This window comes from Periplaneta americana, chromosome 17 (genome assembly GCF_040183065.1).
Source record: "Periplaneta americana isolate PAMFEO1 chromosome 17, P.americana_PAMFEO1_priV1, whole genome shotgun sequence".
In the NCBI taxonomy this organism is placed as follows: Eukaryota; Metazoa; Arthropoda; class Insecta; order Blattodea; family Blattidae; genus Periplaneta; species Periplaneta americana.
The window spans coordinates 93,655,832-93,675,050 of record NC_091133.1 but is presented as its reverse complement, the minus strand read 5'-3'; the positions used below and the strand labels follow the sequence as shown (position 1 = coordinate 93,675,050).

Genomic DNA, 19,219 nt, shown 5'->3' with positions numbered 1-19,219 from the left:
ATTTCATCTCCACTACTGATCATAATACAGTATGTGATGCAGTACTACTTTCAAACCAGCTATGACTGCTTCTTTTCAAAACCTATCCTATCCAAAGTCTTCACCATACTACTGTGTCCTAATTCTGTAATTGAAAATTCTATTACATAAAATGCAAGGATAGCACTTTCAATCCTAAGGTTCTTTTGAAAATAATATAAATACAACTGTCCTTTGCATTATTAGAGTTTCTGAAAGTAATTTTACAAACTTATCCTATATCGCCCACTTTCCCTTTAGTTCTGTGATTCCATGTTAAGAATATGCTAGAAACAAATGAATATCATTACTCTGTGCAATAAAGCATTCAAGAGAAGCACTGTATGATAAGATGAAGTGGGCCAATTTGAAGAACTATTCTGTAGGCTAATATTTTTGCTAAATGATCTTTTGGAGAATAAATTATGTAACTGAAAATGACACATACTTTCTCATTATACATCTTATACAGTAACTAATGCATCTACTGTTTTAAAACTAACGCAATGTAAAGACTATACTCTAACATAATATTTTCTTTTGGTCATTTTAAGTCACTGTAGTGCATTACCTGCATGATTTCCCTTATAGTTCGAAACAGAAACCAGTTGTCCGTCATTAATTCTTATCACTGGTCCCAGACCTAACACAGAGAGACTGAGGGAATTCTTTGACAAAATGGCTTTTTTGCATAGAGGTGATATGATTATGATGACTTGTACGGTATGAATGTTCACAAATATTTATATCTGTGGTATTTATGCCACTTTACTCTACCTCCTAAATGACGACTTGTGCCACATATGCCACTTCAGGCTCCATTTTCTAGTTGGTTATTTAGCAACTCTGTACTGTGCTAAGTGATTATCTGATATTCGTTCTACAGTTGAGGAAAACCTGGGGGGGGGGGGGGACTCAACCAGATAATCGAACCTATATCCGAACATAACCCTGAATTAGCAGACAAACTCTCCTACTACCTGAGTTATACCGATGGTTCACCAGTTTTACGTACAAAAAAAAATCATTGGAGTCATTACAGATATCTTCGAGTGATGCATGTTTTATTTAAATAAAAGTCTGTTAATTTTTTAGTAAAAATGATACCTCAGACACTTATTCCCAGATGAGTTTTCGGCGGAGCGTATTCCACAATGGTATGATGTTGTACTTGTACATTACAAATTACTGATGAAAGATATTGTAAAGTATGGAGTTGTATGTATCTTTCTGTTCCACGAAAGAATTAAAGTGTGTTGTACATTACCAATGAATTGCTACTAGTGACGTCATATCAATACACACACTACGCCATAACATGAAGCAACTGGTTATCTTCATATTTCATTCATCAAATTAAGTTATGTTTATCTCTCTAATCGTAATGCATTTTAAGGAAGGTTATACAACAAAGATTCGTAGATTCTATGAATTTCGTAACCCTACAATGTTATTTACTTTAGTTTACTTCTTTAATAATGAAAATTTTACTTCCTTATTATTATCATCATAATGTTCTTCCACGATCTCCACATAATTCACCTTGATAGTTTCCCATACTAGCCAACAGATGCCACTAATAACGATCTTCACTCCCAAACTTAATTGTTACGAAATTACAAACACTGCAAAATTATTTAAATGGTGTCAAAGGAGATGCAATTGTTTCTTTTGAAGGAACCAGAAGCAAGAAAAGATATTCTACGGCATATATTTATCAAAATTTATGTTAATATTATGAAAGAAATACATTTAAATCGCATTAGTACATATATGTATTAATCTCCTTTCTTTGGTAGAGAATACTTGACAATTCACTAGCACTGGTAAGTTACAAATACAGCACTAGTACTTTTGTGGAACACATTCATGATACTTCATAAGTATGGAGTGGTAAAGTACTACTATAGAAAAGTCTTTTGTGGAAGAGAAATTCTACTATTTTTACTACTTTGTAATGTACAACACCATATCTTTGTGGAATAGGCCTCAAATGTAAAAAAATAAGTACTACCGTGAAAATCTCAATTTTAATGTTTTACTAATTACTTCCCTCTTTGTATAATGAGAAAGTACAATCATAATATATCTGGGGCTAATAAGTGACAGATTGTAATTATTAAGGAGAAGTTTTCTCTTTTACTAAGCTAGTCTTATATTCAATTGCTTAAATCCATTGCACTTATCTGCCATATTAGAATAAATTACCGTCGTTAGTAATTGTTGGTAATTCTGAGTATCTATGTTCTGCTGGTAGTAAATTTTTATGAGATAAGAGCTTAAACAAGGAAAACATTAGTAATCCATCCAAAAATTCAGTATGAGGAATATGTATGGCCTTGCGAATTAAATCTCGAAACTTATTCCTTGCAGTATCACAATGATGTCTCTAGATTCCTCACAATAATGGAGCAAAATAAGTAATAGGAAATGAAACGAGCAAGAAACAATATTAACAGCACATTTCCTATTTAAAAACTGTTTGAGAGCATGTCATTCAATTTTTGACCAATCAGACATTTGTACAAAGTATAAAACACAGAGTATACTGCATTTTTATCTCTATATCTATGTTACTTAAAAAAAAGAATACTTTTTAAAGTATGAGCAAAAGTAGCTAAGGTTTGAAAGACAGATAAAATTGCGTAAATATGGAAAAGCAGATTATAATTAAGAACTGTTATAAGTTTACTGTAAAGAACTTTCACAATTAAAGATAAGCAAAATTACACAGTAGTTAACAGAATGCAATGTAAACAGTTTAAAAGATGTACCTATGTCACTTATTCAACTGAAAAAATGTTTATTAATGCATGGTAAACAGTCCCTATATTCTGAGAGAAATCATGCTCGACTGATGGTCACGCCATGTACACGTATCTTGACATGCATCTTCATCATGCAATAGAGCAACACACTTCATGCAGTCCACCACACCTTCTTGGTCTTGTTGGATGCTTGGGCAACAGCAGCATCCCCTTTCTGAGGTGAGGGAGTTTTCTCAGTCGTTGCATCCTCACTCCCACTGCTGCTACTGCTGCTGCTGCTGCCGCCACCACCACCACCACCACCTTGTGGTACAGCATCTGATGCTGTTGCCACCGGAGAGGAGCTGGGTGGCGGTATTGTGGCTGCTTGTTTGCTCCCACCCGAGGAAAGTGGAGTTGATGTCTTAGCACAGCCACCATTGCCAGGAGGCATCACGGTTCGCGACTTGGGTTTCCTCCACCCCTACACCACCACCATTACTGTCACCTCATCTACAATCTGTACCACAACGTTTGGCAGGAGAAATAAACAAACTGAACAGAGGCAGGAAGCTCGTCAGACCAACTAGACAGGTTCTTATTCACCCACTACATTCAGTATTAAGATACTTCATGAAATATACACAAGAAGTAATTCATACAGACTTTAATATTAGTTTGGAGAAAATCTGCGTTCAAAGGTATGCCTCACTTAGCAAATATTTACAGTTTCTATAAGAAAATTAATTTCTTGTTCAAGTGAGATAATGATTTAAAAAAAAAAACCTCTGTTAAGGAGGGTGATGGGTGAAATTTCTTATTTTATATAATTTTTAAGACAGAAACTTCATAATATTTTGTATACTTTATTCTCTTCCTGTAAGTATTCTTGTATATATGTGTCATTATGTTGAGATGAATGGTTTTTGTTCAATTTAAAAAATCGCATATTTTCAAAATCTATCTCCTCTTACAAAATTTAAGTTTCATGCATGATTCTTTTCTACAAGACCTCTGATATGGTTAGATAAGAACTATGTATCCAAAATTTTAAATTTATATCTATAAATGAAGTGAATTTTTTTTTAAACTCTATGCAACTTCAAAATTTAAATTTTTAGTGTCCACTAAATATATTTTATTTTTTTACTTTTGAATATAGTTCATAAAAAATAGTGTTAATTTGTTTTTGCAGTAAAACTTTCATTTTCCTAATATCAAAATTGTAAGAGCCTTTACACTTTGAACATGACAAAATGTGCTGAAAAAAAAGGTGTGAGGAAACAACTTGTAAAGTCTGCATGGAATTCAAATTCAAAAGAGCAGTCATTTAAATACAGTAGTCTCGATTACCCGACCTAAACTGGACCTGGAAGGGATCAGATGAGGGAAAATGTCGGATAATGCAGAATAACAAAGAAATGTAATAACAAGTCTCGCTCAACATTGAATCACAGAGCAAAAACATTCCTCCATATATCCCACCTTTTCGTACTAGTGCATGCACACAAGGGATAGCAGAACACGTGTACAGCTCAACAGCATGGGATACTATAGTGTACTGGTATATAATTCCACCAAAAGTACAGTATGGAATGTCAGATAATTGAGACTCTACTGTATGACGAATTTTTATGTTTCCAATCATCGCAGTGCACTGAAACTTACTTTATAAATAAACAAGAGATTGCTGATCCATTGTAAAAAAAAATCCTATATTTGATTGAAGATTTCCAAAATTTCACCTGTCCCCCCCTTAAAAAGGTTGTAGGGAACGAACAGACGACTTATTTGAAGACGCGAATATTACTAATGTTTTAAATTTTTTCTAGTAATATCGGAATTAAGCAAAGGATTTTTAAAGTATGGGCAATGATAATAATAATACCCACAGTACTGTAATAATAACAAGAACAGTATTTTTATTTATAGAATACGAGGGGGATCCAGGAAATAACGACCATTCGCACATACCCGCCGTGCAGCTGACTCCCCTTCCTTGTTTGAAGGTCAGCTGGCTTCCTTAACATGTGTTCTCATAATGTTGTGAGTACTGGTTGCAACAAGTCGCCATTGTGCATTTTGTGTTACTTCAAAATGAACGACGTGATTGATAATCCCGCCGACTGTGAGGTGAGGAGTGTGATTCGATTTTTGAATGCCCGACATTTGAAACCTGCAGAAATTTACCGGCAATTGAAATAAGTGTATGGTGATACTGTAATGAATGAAAGAAATGTGAGAAAATGGTGCGAAATGTTGAACAATGGGCGAACAAATGTCCACGATGAAACTCGCACCATTTTCTCACATTTCTTTCATTCATTACAATATCACCATACACTTCTTTCAATTGCCGGTAAATTTCTGCAGGTTTCAAGTGTAGGGCATTCAAAAATCGAATCACACCCCTCACCTCACAGTCGGCGGGATTATCAATCACGTCGTTCATTTTGAAGTAACACAAAATGCACAATGGCGACTTGTTGCAACCAGTACTCACAACATTATGAGAACACATGTTAAGGAAGCCAGTTGACCTTCAAACAAGGAAGGGGAGTCAGCTCCGCGGCGGGTATGCGCGAACGGTCGTTATTTCCTGGATCCCCCTCGTAATAACTTTTATACAATAGGTATTAGTACAACTACCAGTCGTATTTGGTTTGTTTGTTCACTTGCCTGCCAAACATCATGGTACAAACTTTACATATGTTCCAACTAACATTAAAAGTTGTACTTAAGAACGACCAACTCAACTCATTAAGCAATCAGATCTCCCTATATTCTCATGGCAGTGATAATACTGGACTTGAGAAACTATAGATTTGTTTTTCTTCTCAATGTCACCAAAATTCAATATTTTAATGTTGTTAAAATGTACTATTCCACATACCTTACTGTAAAATATCTAAATTGTCCATAAATAATATCAGTTATATTTGTACACGACTAAAAGTTACATACTTTATTTTTTAGATTATATCTGATTACCACAAAATATAACATCTGAAAGAATGTAACTAATATCATTCCTTTAGCCTTTCTATTATTTTTATACAATGCCAAAATGTTAAATAACTATAACTTAGTAATTATAAAACTATATTCTGATAAAAATTATGTGACTCATTTAAAATTAACATGGCTCTTCCCAAAATTTTTAGATGTTACACTTTATGGTTAAAAAATCGTCGATCCCCTATTTCTTTGCCCAGATAAGCTTACATGAATTCTGGAAGTATGAACTATAATTTAAAATGTATTTAGGTACCGATAGATTCAGTTGAAAGGTAAGAGGAAATTAAAAAAAAAAAACAGCAGAAATGTATATAATTAAAAATGTATTTAGGTACCGATAGATTCAGTTGAAAGGTAAGAGGAAATCTTAAAAATAACAGAAATGTAGGTTAAAAGTTGCTTAAAGACACTGTAGTAATAGAAGTAGTGACAGAGATTCAAAGAACAGTACAGGAGATGAATCTACTCTAAATTATGTACCCATTAGAACACAGGTAAGTTCAAAGCATGTTTAACTCTATTAAAATGTTTTAACTAACAGACGGCAGAAGATGGACCTCATAAGGCCAAGTATCAAAATGGACTGGAGATGTGAACAGAGGGAGAAACATCACTACAGTTCTAGTATGAAATAAGAAACGAACAAAACTGAACATAGATGTATGACGTTTATCAGCAAGTATCGAGAAATGTTAACAAGGACAAGCAAACACAATATCATAAGAGAGAGGGAAAGAAGCCATAATTATAACATAATATCTAATAAATTATATCAAGCAAGATTTTTTATAAGAACTGAGGCCATCAACAGAAACACTACAGGCAGATGGAGAGAAGAGGTAAACATTAAATATATGAATTAGAAATAAACAGATATGATGCAACAGATAAACAGAACAACAAATGTTACAATAAAATTCCTGCTCGTAATGCTTATGTAAAATATTTTTTCTCTCGTTGAAATACAGTAGTATAATGAAGCTGACTAATTGATTATAGAAAAATAATTTCTAATATTATTTATTCACAAATAAAGAAATGTTAAAATGATCGGATCAATAGAACAATATTCACAGATGCAAAAGTGAAGTTAAATTAGATAGAGATTGTGTTAAAATAAATTTCAACAACTTTACAAAGGTTCTGAGTTACTGTAGAGAAAATATTAGTGTAAAAAGATGGACACTTGAAATCAAGTATAATTAAGTTCGTAAAAGACGGCTATTACATCAGTATTGTTATAACTAATTTTGACTCTAAAATGAAATTGTCAAAAAAATTACCTAATGGAAAATTGATAACAGGAAGACGAAATGATGGAATAATGAACAGAAGTAATCAGAGAAAATAAATTCATCTTTGAAGTTCACAATGCTAGAAATAAGATTAAAATTTGCGTCACCTTAACAGAAATCACACACGCACGTATACACTCTCTCTCTTTCTCTTGCTCTCTCTATCCATTTGATGTCCCTGCCAAGTAATAAAATTTAATGACTTCGAAACTTAATGGTACAGTATTTTTAAATAACATAAACTTAAAAGTTAATTTCAACATACAGCAATAACTATGAATTATTACAAACAGTACCTGATAGTAATGCAATGAACTTTAACTTTCTGCATGAATCTAAAACAGAAGCAACTTACAGTAATTTGGTCTGTACAGCTACAATCTCACTTCTCCTACTTGGAAATTATGAACATAACAAAAAGCATTTTTTTTCTATGTAACCTGAATATTTCATAAACTTTCGATGAATAGTTTCTTTTACAGAGCGTTCACTTACATAATGTAGGTCAACTGGGCGGCGCATGTCTGGCACGAAGATCGTGCAACATGCTGGAAACCATACCCCATATGCTCGACACTTCAGTCTCTCTGTAGGAGTGGTTTTGTTGACGTTAGATTGTGTGTTCTTCTGATTGTGTTAGTGAAGTGTTTAGAGTCAGAAGTAGTTATGTTGACATTAGACTGCATGTTATTCTCCTGATTGTGTTAGTGAAGTGTTTAGATTTAGGAGTGGTTGTGTTGACGTTATATTGTGTGTTATTCTTACGATTGTGTTAGTGAAGTGTTTAGATTAGCTTCTCACATGGCAACACAGAAATTTATATTAGAACAAATTACTTACAGACCTGTTACTAAATCTACATATTACTCTGTGAAAAGATTTATTAAATCTACATACTTAGACTTCAACAAACAAAATTTGCTAACACAATCTCAAGGGAAAAAATGGAACTCTCTGCATCATAATCCACAGTTAATTCCCGATTTACCACGAAAATCGTCTGTAGCTGCATTTAGATTGACAACAGGCCATGATTGTTTGGCCAAACACCTGCATAGAATTGGAATATATCAATCCCCTAACTGCCCATTGTGCAACTCAAACCAAGAAATGGATTCGGAACACCTCAAAATCTGTGCTTCAGTGGCTGACCATGATAATAACTTTGAAAAATATTGGAGTGCTAGAGGTCAAATGACTTTATTGTCAAACGCCTGGCATTAGAAAACAACAAACAACATATTAGAACAAATAACCCGAATCACGCAAGTGAAGTGGGTAGGTATTGGATATTAGAACAAAGGATTTTTATGATAGAGATGTCTGAAAACGTGTGATTGCAGAAAGGTAAAAAGACGATTTGCAAGAAAATTTCCTAATGTTATCATTCCACATAGCAACAGCAGCAAAAGACCACTCCTAAATCGAAATCTAAACACTTCACTAATACAACCACAATAATACGCAATCTAACGTCAACACAACTACAAAGAGACTGAAATGGACTGCCAAGCAAGTGGGAGAGACAGTTTGCTGTCCCGGTCGACCAACACTATGTAAGTGATTGCTCTGTAGGTGCTACCCATTCGTACAGACTTCAGAATATGTTTAGCAGTTTATGTTCTAATAGACAATGAATAGTAGTAGTAATATCTATTGCACAGGCACTTGAAAGTTCTCCATTTGCCTTCTAGCTTCCCAGTATAATTACATTTGTAAGTTTGTGAGTTGGCGTCCACAAGGACCCGAGCTGAATCTGATATTGCTTCCACTTATTTATATCAGATTCCTTATTTTTAATCTTTCCTGTTTGATCTCTCTTGATCAACTTGTTTTTTCCGACATCAAAGATATTAGAGTATTCGAGGTCTTTGGTTGTCTTTCCTTTTCTTCTCTAAATATTGAGTGATGTAACCACCTATTGCTGATCATTTAAATAGTTACGTTTATGCCCATAATATGAAGCTTCTTTATTGTAATAGGAATTGAACTGTCCGTTATAAAATAAATGAAGTATGTCACCCTTAGAATGAATCGATCATCACCACTATGATATATTGTTTATTTAGTAATACTTCAACCTATCTACACGGTTCTACCAGTAAAGCTTATATTGCTTACTATTTGTATTTTTTCATTATATGATGGCATGAAGAGGAAGTAATGTGCAAAAAAAAAAAAAAAACCTTTCAGATCTTCACGAAAATACGTCTCAACTCAATACTTTTGGGCATTCCATTCTTTTTTTTTATTGGTGTGCATACAGTAATTTCTCTCACTGGCGGATTTTGTACATTTCCAATATGGCTGCAAAAGGGTATCTGTCGGATACAGGGGGGAGAGCCATTAATCCTTCCCATTGAAGGCTTTAAGGAACCAACCTGGACAAATACCCAATGTCCCATCCCTACCTTCCCGTGGTGCAGCTGTTAGTAAGCATAATTTTACGAGCTGAACTAAAGGGAGGGGCTACTCATCCATTAGCACTGGTCAGCTTGATGAGTTAATGACTGAATTTGGTATAATTTTCCTCTATCCAATACCTAATTCCCTCTTTACCCTTTCCTATCCAGTCCTCTGACTGAACTCTTACTTTCTTCAACCCCGACGGCATTAGAGCATTCGAGACCTAGGGGTTCATTTCCCTTTCCTTCCTCCTCTTTCTACTTTTCTGTTCCTAGTGCTGACCTGCTATGGCACTAAAATCGTCCTCCAGTGGCTTAAGGAGGGAAAGCTGGTGATCAACAAGATCTCCCAGCTAGGTCCAATGGACCCGTCGACCAACAGCAGGTGTGGTCCTCCAGACATTCTGGGGGTTGTGTGTGAATGAAGTAGCCACCAAAACGTTAAAATATGGTGTTCACTTAAATCGGCTACAACTTGCCATTTTCATATATATTGGAGTGCAAGAGGTCAAATGACTTTATTGTCAAACGCCTGGCATTAGAAAACAACAACAACATTTTCAATATCAATTTATCTGAGAATAATGCACATGGAATGTAATAATTTTAATAAAAATTTAGTGAATCTGGCAATGAATTATATACAAATATAAGAACTTAAAAAAACTAAAGAGTCTTTATTTGAAATTAATATCACACAGTGAATGTTCTTCACTCCAAATCATGTCACGCGATTTTCTTCATATGTGCGTTTTTTTATGTATATGTAGAATAAACTGACAAATGACCAAATGGTATGCCTATAGCGTGAATTAAAGAAAAAATAATTTCTTCAGATAATATAAAACCGGTATCTACTATGTACATAATTATTTCCAGGTTGTGAATTTCCAAGGAAAATCGTCATATGTGAACAAGTACACCTGAAAAGCTCATTCTCTTACAATTTCAGTGACCACTAGTTAAGTTCGAAGCCTCTTTATTAAATATTCGACCATAAAAACAATTAGGGCTACTTCTACACGACTCCTTTAATGATATGATTTAGCAGCAGTGCTGCTGGTTATTGAAAAGGAAAGAAACATACTTAGAATCCCATTATGAACCATCATTAATAATTTTTAACATTCATACGACTTTTAAAACCTGATTTTCGTAAACAGGAAAACAATATAATATAACAAATTAGGATTATAGTCCATTTTTAGTCCCTAATTAGGATTATAATATACGAATAGCTATTTTACAGGTGAATTTGTGCATAATTTTATTAATGGCATGCATCTACTTAAACCATACAATTTACAAGTGAAGTCAGATCTTACCTTTCTTTTTAGGTTCCTTTATAAATAATGCAACTTATATGCTATCCAAAAAACTGAAATTATATTCCACTTTTTTGTTGCACAGTAAACTAATTTATGACTAGAATGGATGATGGCCAAGAAAATGGATTACCGGTACACTTAAAGGAATATCATACTCATGTTAAAAGGACCGAATTGTTGCAAAACATAAAAGTTAGACCTATAGGCTACACCTAATGAGGAAATAAGTCACCAACTTTCTAATATAAATTAAAAATCTATAAATTTCAGAGAACATTGAAATATGACAACTTAATAACATTTTATTCTCAAATAAGTTAGGTAAGTTACTAATATATTTTACGAATATCGATGCAGTAGAACTGAAAATAATACCGTATTCATTAATTCCAGATTCTTATGTGATACAAGAACTTAAGAATGGATATTGCTGTTGAAATTTGGAAATCTTATTTCACGATTACGGAATATATAATTTTCTCTTTACAGTGATATGAAAAAAGTGAAATTGTTTATTTAATGTGTGAATGCGAAAATGGAATAATCTGAAGAATATCCGCATTATTTTGCGAACTCTGATCAATTTGATTCATATACCACTAGGCTATGGAGATGGTGGTTATAATAATAATAATAATAATAATAATAATAATAATAATAATAATAATAATAATAACAATAATAATAATAATAGCCTATTATTATTATTATTATTATTATTATTATTATTATTATTATTATTATTATTATTATTATTATTGGCTAAGCTATAATGACCCACAGCAGTCTTATAACACAATGAATAAAATACAATTGTTTTCGTAAACGACGAGTATTTCCCCTGGCCCAAAAATACTATACAACTGGAGCAAAAAAAATATTTTGCTGTGCACAAAATCTGTGGTGAAATGGCTCAAGTACACGTTATTACATATTAATTCGCTACATATTATTATTATTATTATTATTATTATTATTATTATTATTATTATTATTATTATTATTATTATTATTATTATTATTAAGTACGGTACTATTACCTTTTTTTGCGTTTACCTTTTTCAATATTATGTAAGAAATGTAATTTAATACTTTTGTTACTGGAAAGATTATTTCAATGCGAGAGTATTTATTTAACTTGCAGTGCATATAAAATACGGGTAATCCTGTATTTTAGCGTAGGTTTACAAAAAATGAATCATTTTTACTTATGTGTGTAGCTAGATAGCTAATGACCCGTATAATAGTTATTTACTAAAATATTAATTGTACCAATATTAAAATATTTTCTAAAAAGAAGAAAAGATACATAGGCCTAGTCTATTACACGGTATACCGAAACAATTTTCAAGCAGAAATCTTAACAATAAATTAATATCCAAAGTATTCAATATGGACTTTCATAGATACAATCGCGCCTACATGTATGCTTATCATTATGTATTTCAGTAAATTTAGTGTATTGTTAACAGAGTTAACAAACAAGTTATTGTAATACAACAATGACGTTAGTTTCATTACGTTACCCAAAAAATATTAAAGCAGCGCGTAACACTCACCATTTTCCCCTATCGGAGATATAAAGTATCCCGGAGTTTTTGCCATTTTTCTTCTTATATTTTCACTTCACTTTCTCTCACATTTTAAAAGTACTTTTCGTGGATATCATTGATAACTGAGAATTTGTTCACTTCTAGCTGCCGAAAACCCTGGAGATCAGATTGTACATTTACTTCGGACGTCGCCATATTAAATGTTCATGCCACGCATATGAGCATTGCTGTATGAATATGAGTATACGGAAAACGAAAGTAATCTTTAAATACCCTCCCTAACCACGGTAAGGGACTAACAATGAAACCATTAGAACTGTAATTCTCAGCGTAGTAAACTCGATATCGTAATCTCTCATTCTATTAAAATCGTGCTACGCTCGATTTCGAAACTTAATCAACACCAAACGCAACGAATATTCAAAATACGAGCTTATTAATACCTTACTATGTACTCCTTTTGTGTAGAGCCACAAAATTTTCTAACAATTTGCTGAATTACAGATGAAATGCAACACTAAAATGACCTTGAATAACTGACATGTACTCCTTAGAGCTCGTAATCAAACCGCGATTATTATGTGATTTATCACAAACATGCTTCCTGCCACGCATGAATGTTTCCGAGATGAAAATAACTTCCCGTAAATAGAATTTAAATGCTTAGTTCCGAAACTATCTGCCACGTTTGAAAATTACAAAATATTTCTTGCTACACAAGAGCTACTTAGAGCTCTACAACTGTGTCGTCACATTTGCGCAAGCTCAACAATCTAAAAAAAAGTTACAAATATGGCAACATTTCATTGTTTCATTATACTGTAGAGCCACAACGGCTTTTACATTCAAATATAAAAACGGCAATCCCATACACGTAAAGATAATGGTGTAAGCGGTAATATTTTATCGCATTTCAAGCTTAGTGACGCGTATTTTTTTACAGTACTTGCCCCTGGCTCAATATATCAGCATTTCCCGAGATAAAGCGGTGCAAGTTCGACCTACATAAAAAACATGCTAGAAAACAACACGACTTAATAACACATTGTGTAAGTTTATTCTGAAGTCTTCGCTTTCTGGAGGAAAATGATTTTGTCAGTTCAAACGTCACTTTTCAATGGACTCATAGGACGGTAAGGTAATACATAACTATGTTATTTTTTTATAGAGACAACTGGTTTTATTTATTTATTTATTTATTTATTTATTTTAGTAGGTTATTTTATGACGCTTTATCAACATCTTTGGTTATTTAGCGTCTGAATGAGTCCGGGGTCCAACACCGAAAGTTACCCAGCATTTGCTCACATGGGGTTGAGGGAAAACCCCGGAAAAAACCTCAACCAGGTAACTTACTCCAACCGGGAATCGAACCTGGGCCACCTGGTTTCGCGGCCAGACGCGCTAACCGTTACTCCACAGGTGTGGACGTCTACTAGTACATTTATTTATTTATTTATTTATACACAGGATGTACCGTAAGTAATGCCATTAATTTCAAGTGATTATTCTTTGAGATATTTCAAACAAAAAAGTTTAATATACTAATTTTGCTCGTTCTCTTTTCCTTTTCGAGATAAAAATTGTTTTAGATGAAATTTCATAGCCTGTTTTGGGAAAGTCATTGATTGAATTCCCAATATGCTCAGTCAGTTTAAAAGTGTATTATGATTACTGTAAATTATTGAATGAATTTTAGTTTTGTCCTTTAAATGTGCAGAATTGATCGAATAAACGTAACTTTTCGATCTATAATAGCACATCTGTTACGATCAAATTTCTGCACATTTAAAAGACGAATTAAAATTCTTCCAATCATATATTATCATAATACACTGCTCTCTTAAATTGACAGAGCTTATTGGGAATTCAATCAATGGTTTTTCCAAAACACGCTATAAATTCATATAAAACAATTTTCATCTCGAAAAGGAAACAAGAACGAGCAAAACTGTATTGAACTTTTATTTTTAAATAGGCCCATCTTAAGGAATAAGCACCTGAAAATAATGACATTACTTACGTTTCACTCTATATTTAATAGTAGTTCCATGAGCGTACAAATAAAAGTGGCGATTGTCACCTGAAAGCACCTAAATCTTTGTGTTAAAAGAGTACTGATCTTACTTTTTCGTTCGGCGTTTTTGAAGGTACAGTTTGAAATACAGTTGATCGATTAGCAATTTTAAGATATGTGTATTGCCGCTTTTTTTTATTTATTTCCAGTCTCTCTGCCGTCTATGTCATATCACGACTTGTCTTAGCCACGACGACTTGTCAACATTACATGATATACATGACTGGTTTTACAGTTATGTTACGGTACTGAACTTACATTGAATTCTCGAGACCACTGTTTTTTAAGATACGCGAATATCTTGGGTCAGAGTTGTAGGCTGTTAAATGTAGATGATGGATCGTTCAGAATTCCGTGCCGATTTCAATACTGCCATGACTATGAAGAATGTTTCTCACATCCAATTACACACAGCTCTTTCCATTGGATATTTTCGGTATTGATATTAGTTCACCACATTATTTAAATAGAGCGTAATAAGACGAAAACTGTGACTAACTCATTTGGCAAAGAAATGAACACTGCCACCTTTGATTTTAGTACCTACCTTCAATGTGCCATAACAGCACTCAAAGCTCTTAACCATTTCTTATAAAACACTTGTTAAAATGTGTTCTCGTAATAAAAGGCACAAATTAGCCCATCATCGATATATTTGTACAGCGCACTTTTCTTTGCTGCTACACTGTTTGCAATGCCATTTATTTATTTTTTCTTCAACAAGCCATAAATGTATATTATTTTGTATTATTTCTGGTATTGAACGGAAATATAATATGAGGAAAACAGGTAATACAAATAATAATCTCAATGAAAGAGTCCGGATTTATAGTCACTATAAAGTAGTATTGCTACTTCATACATTTAACCAAACCCCAAGACGCATCTGACATCAGATAGGTATTTCTGTATTCTGTAATACTTACGCGTGGTTTGTGAAGATATATAGCCTATTTGATAAAGATGATGACGATGACAATAATGATGTCGCCTCTCCTGAGGTAATTTTGGATTTGAATTGATGCAATTTTTTTTTCTAGTCAACCGTCCGTAGACAGGTCTGAACCTCGCAAGTGACACCAAGAAGACACCACTTATGAGGCAACTAGGCCAAGAGATAATGAGGTAGGGCAGCCAATTCCTTTCCCCCAATTGATGCAATTATTAAATAAAATAAAGGAAGGAATATATAAACCGATAAACATGTCAATTTCTTAAACTACGAACAAGTATAATTAAAAAAAGGGCTGTATGACCACAGATGATGATGATGATAATTAAAAAAAATAAGGCACATGACGCATCCTATATGATTCCATTTCAGCCCTTCCACTCACAGAAACAATTTCATTTCTCCTCTCAGCACTGACCTTCCTTCCTATTAATCTAGTTAAATCGCTTCCCGAATCACTTGAATTTTTACTCGTGTCACTAAACTTCATTGCACTTGTGGTACTTAAGCTGCTCTTATCTGATTTCTTCACATATGTTTTCTTCTTCTGTAGCCTAGTCTTGATCTCAGCATTTCCTGGTTCTGTCTCGCTTCCTCCGACTAGATCTGCAATTCAGCCAATTCTCCATCGTCTACACGTACCTGGTCAATGATCTTGTTATGATAGTTACTTTCCACCACAATTGCTGATTGAACAAATTTCCATCACTTGTCACGTATTTTTTGTCCCATTCGAATTCCGATCTTCTTTTAATCTCTGTTTAGTCTATGCCAATGATTTTCTTCAATTTCCATACTTTCCAGTTCGTGCGATAACTTCAGTTGCTTCATTTTATTTTCCTGTTGACCCTTCTTCTTCCTACGATTGTAATTCCATCAGTTTGTCCATTAGTGCCTTGCGATCTCGTGTTCATTTCTTCAGATCTCATCTGCTCTCTTTCATGTTGATGTTCTCGCTTCTTCGTATTTAATCCAAATATTGGGTGATCTTCACTTGCCTTACAGAATTCTATGTCATAGAATTTTCCATTGATTTTTAATTTATCTTCATATAACTTTGCAAAGTGTCCATTCACTCTTGTCGCCTTCATGAAAAGGAGTAGTAGCTTCTTTTTACATCTGATCTCGTAGCTCAGGTCTTTTTCCACTCTCATTCCCGTTCCTTGCACTCTGTATAAGTTCCTTCATATTTTTCTTTGGTTACTATGTTTGAGAATCATATCACAATAGGCCTGTTACATCCAATTCTATAAGTCTCCTCGATGTCTTCTGCTCTTACCTCTAGTCTGAAGATCTCGTAGCATACTCTGCGTACTGCCTCCCCGGTTTCTATTGTGAATTCACGTTCCTTTTCCTCTATTCCAAAGATTAGGTTTATATGTATTTATTTATTTAAATTTTAAATATACAGAATAAAGAATATAATTACAAACAAACAAGAGAAATAGAAATAAAATAATACAATCAATATAAAAAAAAGGAGATACAGTAGTATTAACAAAATTTGAGATCGAATGAGCAGCGCTCGTGTTTGGTCGCAGTTCAGATATAATATTAATAGGCCTATAAGAGAATATAGAATAAAATAAAATAGGAAATAAAATTAAAATTACAGTTACAGAAATTATATAATACAATATTAATACCGTCGTGAGGGGTGACCCTGTGCCATGAGGGTGACCCTGTGCCATGAAGGTGACCCTGTGCCATTCACGAAAAACGTATGGAAGTATTCTTTAAGACCGTGACAAGGTTTTAAAGTCTACTTCCTCACGTTTAGTATCTTTAAAACCTTGTGACGGTTTTAAAGACTACTTCCTTACATTTAACAGTGTCCTTTTTCTTTTACTTATTTCGTACTGCTTAATTTTCCTCTTCATTTGTTCTATTTCTTGTCTCAACAATTCAATCTTCTCACTGTGTCCCTTCTATGTTTATCTTAACCCTTTCAATCTCCTGTCTGTTGTCACTTGATTCATTATTATTTGTCCTTTCTTCCTATATTACGATCTATTAATTCTTTTGCCCCTGTTAATATTTCCTGTTGTACACTCCTATACATTTTCACCTTCTTAGACTGAATCTCCTTCCGTAACATTTCCTGAAGCCAATGCCTCTCTACTTGCAATGTCAGAGCCACGCTCAACTTGCGTCCATTTACTACCAGTGCTTATTGACAACTGAAATGGGAACTTACTTTTAAATAACCTTATATATATATATATATATATATATATGTATAAGGAATATATAAAAGAATAAATAACAGTGAACAGGCAAAACATCAAAATTCAAAATGGAAAGAATCACTCAAAGATCCAAAACTAATTCCTGATCTACCTCGAAAATCTGCCGTGGCCATGTTTAGATTGATTACTGGTCATGATTGCCTCAGTAAACACCTCCATCGTATTGGAGTACTGAATTCTCCTAAATGCATACTGTGCACCAGAGAAGAGGACATGGAGATGGAGCACCTGGCTAATTGTGAAACTCTTAGGACATTTGTGGACCTTCCATCAAAATATTGGGAAGCAAGAAGGATGATGACTTCATTGTTAAAAAAAACTCTCTCTCTCTCTCTCTCTCTCTCCCTCTCCCTCTCCCTCCCCCTCTCCCTCCCTCTCTCTCTCTCTCTCTCCCCCCCCCCTTGTGCATAAAAATGTACTCAATCACAATGCTGAGTTTATCGGATATGATTTCCAAGGCAACTGAAGTCAAATAACGCCAGTGTAATTTCATTCCACAAAATCCTTTCAGTTTTTCTATTAATGTAGGTTAAATATAGATGCTTGACATCAAAAGTCAACTTACAATTCCCAAGAGCACTAAGATTATAAATATCTTAGAGTCCTTACTTACTTACTGACTTTTAAGGAATCCAGAGGTTCATTGCCGCCCTCACATAAACCCGCTACTGGTCCCTATCCTGAGCAAGATCAATCCAGTCTCTATCATCATATCCCACCTCCCTCAAATCCATTTTAATATTATCTTCTCATCTACATCTCGGTCTCCCCAAAGGTCTTTTTCCCTCCGGCCTCCCAACTAACACTCTATATGCATTTCTGGATTCGCCCATACGTGCTACATCTTAGAGTCCTACTTGGCAATAAACTAAACTGGAAAAAGTCATATTCAGAACCTCATAACTAAAGTAAATACATGACTGAGATGCTTAAAAAGAGCAACTTGGGGCAACACACAAGGGACAATGAACGCAACGTACAAAACTTATATAAAATCAATCATGAAATATGGTAGTGAAGTCTTAGTAAGGACACACAATTCGGTCATAAACAAATTAGAAGACACTCAAAAAACACCATGAAATGGATATGTGGAACAGTTAAAACCACACCTAAACTAGGTCTACAATTACACACTTACAATCTACAAATTAGTTATGAAGTAAAACAGCAAGTATCAACTACAATTCTGAAGTAAAAAATCTTTACTAGATGCAAAGTGGGTAAAACATGTACAGAACAAGAAGAATATAAAAGTAAGGCGGAATTAAGACTAAGAGTTCTTTCACTGGTTGGACTATATGACAGCGTCTATTGTTGTGAATGTGTCTATTGTTGAATGCAGGTGATTCTGCAGAAACTGTCGTTAATACTCATAATTCAGAGTTTTTTTTTCAAGAACGATTACACTTCATGTTGTAAGCAAAAATCTTAATTTTTACTTTACTGGTTTGCTGCCGAAATTTTTTCGATCATGAAGTTTCTCAATACTGCCATTTATTTGTATTCGTAATAAAATCTGTCCAAAGTATAGTAAGAAAAAATATGTTTAATTTCTCTAAGTGGGTGGGTGAGTG

At 33.8% G+C, this 19,219-nt stretch overlaps 1 protein-coding gene and 1 long non-coding RNA gene across 13 annotated transcripts in view; one reads left to right on the top strand and one right to left on the bottom strand.

Annotated features, from left to right (window-relative positions):
- LOC138692901 (uncharacterized) overlaps positions 1-19,219 on the bottom strand; it is a 163,226-nt gene that overhangs the window by 48,014 nt on the left and 95,993 nt on the right. For 8 of the 11 annotated variants that reach the window (XM_069816225.1, XM_069816230.1, XM_069816229.1 and 5 more), the window contains one exon: positions 2,956-3,249. The exons of the other annotated variants lie outside the window; for them this stretch is intronic. In XM_069816225.1, coding sequence (XP_069672326.1) covers positions 2,956-3,249 — 294 coding nt within the window. The remainder of the gene's footprint in view (positions 1-2,955; positions 3,250-19,219) is intronic. 11 annotated transcript variants of the gene reach the window in all.
- The window catches only part of LOC138692905 (uncharacterized), a 30,202-nt gene continuing 24,169 nt past the window's right edge, over positions 13,187-19,219 (top strand). Inside the window, exons 1-2 of one of the 2 annotated variants that reach the window (XR_011330158.1) lie at positions 13,187-13,497; positions 15,482-15,566. This is a non-coding gene — a long non-coding RNA (uncharacterized lncRNA). Of the gene's footprint in view, positions 13,503-15,481; positions 15,567-19,219 lie in introns of both variants that reach the window. The other variant, XR_011330159.1, reaches the window with a different exon arrangement.